The sequence below is a fragment of the Oncorhynchus keta genome, unplaced genomic scaffold (assembly GCF_023373465.1).
Source record: "Oncorhynchus keta strain PuntledgeMale-10-30-2019 unplaced genomic scaffold, Oket_V2 Un_contig_1190_pilon_pilon, whole genome shotgun sequence".
Classification (NCBI taxonomy): domain Eukaryota; kingdom Metazoa; phylum Chordata; class Actinopteri; order Salmoniformes; family Salmonidae; genus Oncorhynchus; species Oncorhynchus keta.
The window spans coordinates 17,501-24,418 of NW_026277677.1; the positions used below are offsets into that span (position 1 = coordinate 17,501).

General features: G+C 42.0%; 1 protein-coding gene across 1 annotated transcript in view; it reads right to left on the bottom strand.

Moving 5' to 3' along the window:
* The window catches only part of LOC127917731 (uncharacterized), an 8,557-nt gene extending 3,040 nt beyond the window's left edge, over positions 1-5,517 (bottom strand). The window contains exons 1-2 of the mRNA XM_052500750.1: positions 4,031-5,517; positions 3,677-3,844 (exon numbers count right to left, since the gene is read on the bottom strand). Of these exons, the coding sequence (XP_052356710.1) occupies positions 3,677-3,844; positions 4,031-4,462 (600 nt within the window). The 5' untranslated portion in view covers positions 4,463-5,517. The remainder of the gene's footprint in view (positions 1-3,676; positions 3,845-4,030) is intronic.
* Between the last annotated feature and the right edge of the window lie 1,401 nt (positions 5,518-6,918).

The window sequence follows — 6,918 nt, forward strand, 5'->3', positions numbered from 1 at the left end:
TGTAGGCCTCTGTCTGTCTGTCTGTCTGTAGGCCTCTGTCTGTCTATCTTCAGACCCTGAATCCCCTCATCCAATTGATTGGTCACACATTCACAGATCCCAGTCTGTCTAGCCACTGATTCCCTCTGGCATCATGTGATGCCAGCATGACTCTTCTAACCACATCACAGGCCTCTAAAAGATGGCTGACTGTGTCCTACGTTACTGACACAGAGATATTATAGAGGGAGATGGCTGACTGTGTCCTACAGTAGTGACACAGAGAGAGATATAGAGAGAGATGGCTGACTGTGTCCTACAGTAGTGACACAGAGAGAGATATAGAGGGAGATGGCTGACTGTGTCCTACAGTAGTGACACAGAGATATTATAGAGGGAGATGGCTGACTGTGTCCTACAGTACTGAGACAGAGAGATACATCATAGAGAGAGATGGCTGACTGTGTCCTACAGTACTGAGACAGAGAGATATATCATAGAGAGAGATGGCTGACTGTGTCCTACAGTACTGAGACAGAGAGAGATATCATAGAGAGAGATGGCTGACTGTGTCCTACAGTAGTGACACAGAGAGAGATATAGAGGGAGATGGCTGACTGTGTCCTACAGTACTGAGACAGAGATATTATAGAGGGAGATGGCTGACTGTGTCCTACAGTACTGAGACAGAGAGAGATATAGAGGGAGATGGCTGACTGTGTCCAACAGTACTGAGACAGAGATATTATAGAGGGAGATGGCTGACTGTGTCCTACAGTACTGAGACAGAGATATCATAGAGAGAGATGGCTGACTGTGTCCTACAGTAGTGACACAGAGAGAGATATAGAGGGAGATGGCTGACTGTGTCCTACAGTACTGAGACAGAGATATTATAGAGGGAGATGGCTGACTGTGTCCTACAGTAGTGAGACAGAGATATCATAGAGAGAGATGGCTGACTGTGTCCTGAGACAGTACTGAGACAGTAGAGAGAGATATAGAGGGAGATGGCTGACTGTGTCCTACAGTAGTGAGACAGAGATATATAGAGGGAGATGGCTGACTGTGTCCTACAGTATGAGACAGAGAGAGATATAGAGGAGATGGCTGACTGTGTCCTACAGTACTGAGACAGAGAGATATAGAGGGAGATGGCTGACTGTGTCCTACAGTACTGAGACAGAGAGATATATAGAGAGAGATGGCTGACTGTGTCCTACAGTAGTGAGACAGAGAGATGGCTGATATAGAGAGGGGAGATGGCTGACTGTGTCCTACAGTAATGAGACAGAGAGAGATATCATAGAGGGAGATGGCTGACTGTGTCCTACAGTACTGAGACAGAGAGAGATATAGAGGGAGATGGCTGACTGTGTCCTACAGTACTGAGACAGAGAGAGATATAGAGAGAGATGGCTGACTGTGTCCTACAGTACTGAGACAGAGATATCATAGAGAGAGATGGCTGACTGTGTCCTACAGTAGTGACACAGAGAGAGATATAGAGGGAGATGGCTGACTGTGTCCTACAGTACTGAGACAGAGATATTATAGAGGGAGATGGCTGACTGTGTCCTACAGTACTGAGACAGAGATATTATAGAGGGAGATGGCTGACTGTGTCCTACAGTACTGAGACAGAGATATTATAGAGGGAGATGGCTGACTGTGTCCTACAGTACTGAGACAGAGATATTATAGAGGGAGATGGCTGACTGTGTCCTACAGTACTGAGACAGAGATATTATAGAGGGAGATGGCTGACTGTGTCCTACAGTACTGAGACAGAGATATTATAGAGGGAGATGGCTGACTGTGTCCTACAGTACTGAGACAGAGATATTATAGAGGGAGATGGCTGACTGTGTCCTACAGTAGTGACACAGAGAGAGATATAGAGGGAGATGGCTGACTGTGTCCTACAGTACTGAGACAGAGATATTATAGAGGGAGATGGCTGACTGTGTCCTACAGTACTGAGACAGAGATATTATAGAGGGAGATGGCTGACTGTGTCCTACAGTACTGAGACAGAGATATTATAGAGGGAGATGGCTGACTGTCCTACAGAGACTAATGGAATACTGTCTAGTGGACAGTGATAATATAAGCATGATGAGAAAAGACTGATGCCATCCATGCCCGTTGCTACGCAATATGATTAAATTGATGAAGTAGGCATTCCATTCCATAGTATAGTGTTGTATCATATAGTATAGTATAGTGTTGTATCATATAGTATAGTACAGTATAGTATAGTGTTGTATCATATAGTATAGTACAGTATAGTATAGTATAGTGTAGTGGTGTATCATGTAGTATAGCATAGTATAGTATAGTGTTGTATCATATAGTATAGTACAGTATAGTATAGTATAGTGTTGTATCATATAGTATAGTACAGTATAGTATAGTATAGTGTAGTGGTGTATCATGTAGTATAGTATCATATAGTGTTGAATCATATAGTATAGTATAGCATAGTGTAGCATAGTATAACGTAGCATAGTATAGTATAGTATAGTATAGTATAGTATAGTGTTGTATCATATAGTATAGTATAGTGTTGTATCATATAGTATAGTATAGTATAGTGTTGTATCATACAGTATAGTATAGTGTTGTATCATATAGTATAGTATAGTGTTGTATCATATAGTATAGTATAGTGCTGTGTCATATTGTGCAGTATAGTATAGTGCTGTGTCATATTGTGTAGTATAGTATAGTGCTGTGTCATATTGTGTAGTATAGTATAGTGCTGTGTCATATTATGTAGTATAGTATAGTGTTGTATCACATAGTATAGTATCATATAGTATAGTATAGTGTTGTATCACATAGTATAGTGTCGTATAGTATAGTGTTGTATCATATTGTATAGTATTTTATAGTATAGTATCATATAGTATAGTATCATATCATATTGTACAGTAAAGTATAATGTTGTATAGTATAGCGTTGTATCATATTGTATAGTAAAGTATCATATTGTATAGTATAATATGGTATAGTGTTGTATCATATAGTGTCGTATCATATAGTATAGTATCTGTATAGTATCATATAGTATCGTATAGTGTTGTATCATATTGTATAGTATAATATGGTATAGTGTAGTATCATATAGTATAGTATAGTGTAGTGTTGTATCATATAGTATCGTATCATATAGTATAGTGTTGTATAGTGTAGTGTAGTGTTGTATCATATAGTATCATATAGTATAGTGTTGTATCATATAGTGTCGTATCATATAGTATAGTGTTGTATAGTGTAGTGTAGTATTGTATCATATAGTATAGTGTTGTATAGTGTAGTGTAGTGTTGTATCATATAGCGTCGTATCATATAGTATAGTGTTGTATAGTATAGTATAGTATAGTATAGTGTTGTATAGTATAGTGTAGTGTATTGTATCATAGTGTTGTATAGTGTAGTGTAGTGTTGTATAGTATAGTGTTGTATAGTGTAGTGTAGTATTGTATCATAGTGTTGTATAGTGTAGTGTAGTGTTGTATCATATAGTATCATAGTGTTGTAGTATCATATAGTATAGTGTTGTATAGTGTAGTATAGTGTATGTAGTGTTGTATCATATAGTGTTGTATCATATAGTATCATATAGTATAGTGTTGTATAGTGTAGTGTAGTGTTGTATCATATAGTATAGTGTTGTATAGTGTAGTCTTACCTGTGCGATTCTGCATTTCAGCTCAGCTCTCTCCAGTTCCCAGACACATCTGTCCTTAGTGTACTGCAGCTGTAGCTCGCTCCTCTTCGACTCCTCTCTCTTCACCTCTAGCTGCACCTCCTCCACTACAGTCTTCAGATCCAACAAAATCCTTCTGTTCTCCCCACCCTGAGAATCAACACAGCAGAACAGAGTTCGCTGTAGTTGGTGACCCACAATACATACATTCAGAAACACTCAGAAACCAATAAAACAAAATCGTAGTGCAACAAGTAGTGAACCAGATGTATCATCTAAAACTTAGAATAAAATATCTCCTGTGCTGAAGTGTGAAATTATTTCCATTAGGCCTACTTGTATCTCAGCAACTTGTCTTAAAAGTATCTCATTCTCTCGTATCCATTCTTCCTTGTCCTGTCCGTGGCGCTTCTCTCGTATCCATTCTTCCTTGTCCTGTCCGTGGCGTTTCTTTAAGTGTTCAAACTTCTTTTCAGGCGGGAGTGATGAGTCCCTGGCTCTTGCGCCCGAACTTGTCCCCCGAGGAAGCTCCAGTGACGTTCCAACCGTTCCAGGATGAGACTGTTCGTAGAACTGAGTGGCTGTTGGCGGGGAGGAGAACGTCCTGAACGGGCTGCGACTCTTCCCTCTGCCGCTCTCTCTTTCTCTTTCCAGGCGCGAGCAGGGAACGAATTCCCAGTCCTGCGCTGGCACGTACCCGCCGCCGCCGCAGCCGCCGCCTCCTCCACTACGCAAATCTGACCCATTTCCGAACGCAGCATTCCACATTTCTCAACGTGCAGAGACAAACAAACACAAACTGATGACAGCCTTCGGTTGACCGGTGCCTTCGGTTGTAGTTGCAGCAGCAGCAGCATAATTATCCGAAGGCGGCGATTTCCCCGGCGGTGTCCGTGGCTCTCAACGCTGAACCAGCAGCAGTTCCAGCCCATATGCAGCGACGTGCGTATTTGTCCCTTCCATGTCACCGCGCCGTGCCAAAGGTCAACAATCGGTCATTATGCTGCGGAACTCTACTGATGCTATCTGGATTTATTATCCAAACTTATGTAGGCTGTTCATTATTCCTACATTGAAAAGTATAATGCTAGTAAAGTAAAATGCTACGGCTTTCGCCTCGGCTACTGCCCTGTCCAGTGCACCGTGTGGGTGAAGAACACCCAGGAGGTTGTTGTTACGTGGACAGGACGAGTACCCAATAATACACATAGCCCACTGATGTAAGAGCTGAGGACTATTTTTACACCCTGTAACCACGCATATCCTTTTACTCAATAACCCCACTGTGTAGCGTAGACTACTAAGTAACGGAGCCGGGAGTAGGTCGCGCGGAAGCCACCGGTTGAAGCGGTATTAATCACGTTTGTTTTTACTACCGGGACCACTATGTCGCGGGCTCTAAAGAAGTTGTGACTGCGGAATGTGGATCAAGTGGTAGACTGAGGCTATACAAACGGGTTGTTTATTACCGAGACCATAGCGATAAATGTGTTCAGCTCGCTGGTTATAGCCTAACGGTTGTTTATTACCGAGACCATAGCGATAAATGTGTTCAGCTCGCTGGTTATAGCTTAACGGTTGTTTATTACCGGGACCATAGCGATAAATGTGTTCAGCTCGCTGGTTATAGCCTAACGGTTGTTTATTACCGGGACCATAGCGATAAATGTGTTCAGCTCGCTGGTTATAGCCTAACGGTTGTTTATTACCGGGACCATAGCGATAAATGTGTTCAGCTCGCTGGTTATAGCCTAACGGTTGTTTATTACCGGGACCATAGCGATAAATGTGTTCAGCTCGCTGGTTATAGCCTAACGGTTGTTTATTACCGGGACCATACGATAAATGTGTTCAGCTCGCTGGTTATAGCCTAACGGTTGTTTATTACCGGGACCATAGCGATAAATGTGTTCAGCTCGCTGGTTATAGCCTAACGGTTGTTTATTACCGGGACCATAGCGATAAATGTGTTCAGCTCGCTGGTTATAGCCTAACGGTTGTTTATTACCGGGACCATAGCGATAAATGTGTTCAGCTCGCTGGTTATAGCCTAACGGTTGTTTATTACCGGGACCATAGCGATAAATGTGTTCAGCTCGCTGGTTATAGCCTAACGGTTGTTTATTGGCTTCACACGCAGAATCAGAAGCCAAATGTTGCACAGCCTGTCAATGTGCACACGCACACGCACACACACACACACACACACACACACACACACACACACACACACACACACACACACACACACACACACACACACACACACAGTAGCCAAGCCAAACACTAGAACCACGTTTCTGTTTTCGCAGTTAGTTTGCATCCTATTTTGATACGAGGCTGTGCTCCGTTATTTCACAAGACCTTTCATTGCCTTCAAATCTCTGAATAGATTCAGGACATCTGAAAACATCTTACCTGTTATGCAATGTCCAGCTGTGTAATATCTTATTAAAGATCTCCAAAAAAACAAAAACACCAAAATAAGCTATCCAGAAAAACTGGTCTTTCTGGTCAATTGTTAATGAAAATCAGAGTGGTCCCTAAATCCAACGGAAATAACCGTCTTGGTCAGAGCTCTCTATATCTTTTCTTGATGCATTTTTTTTTTCATTGGACAACTCGACCAGACGAGCCACGAAAGCCCCGCGTACTTCTCCCTCACAGCTGGTCTTAATACCGTTTATGACGTCATATCCCCACCGCCGGATGAGAATCGCCGTGTGTTCCCAGCCCCGCCCCCGCCCCGCCCCCGTCTCAGTGGCCAGTAGAATTTACGGGATAAACAATTCCATATCCAGCACAAATCAAATGTTCTGGTCATGTGCACATATTTTAGCAGATGTTATCGCAGTTGTAGCAGATGTTATCGCAATGCCTATGTTTTCTAGGTCCAACAGTGCAGTAATACCTAACAAAAACACAACAATACACCCAAAAATATCAGAACGAGCAGTGGCATGTATGTATATGATGGTGTGTATATATATATACATTATGACAGGATAGGAATAGAAAAGGAGTGTTCAGCAGTAGTTATATAGGAAGAGCCTTGACTAGAATATATATATATATACATATATATATACATACCGGGCCACTGTGTCGCGGGCTCTAAAGAAGTTGTGACTGCGGAATGTGGATCAGGTGGTAGACTAAGGCTATACAAACAGGTTGTGACCGATAAATGTGTTCACGCTGGTTATAGCCTAACGGTTGTTTAT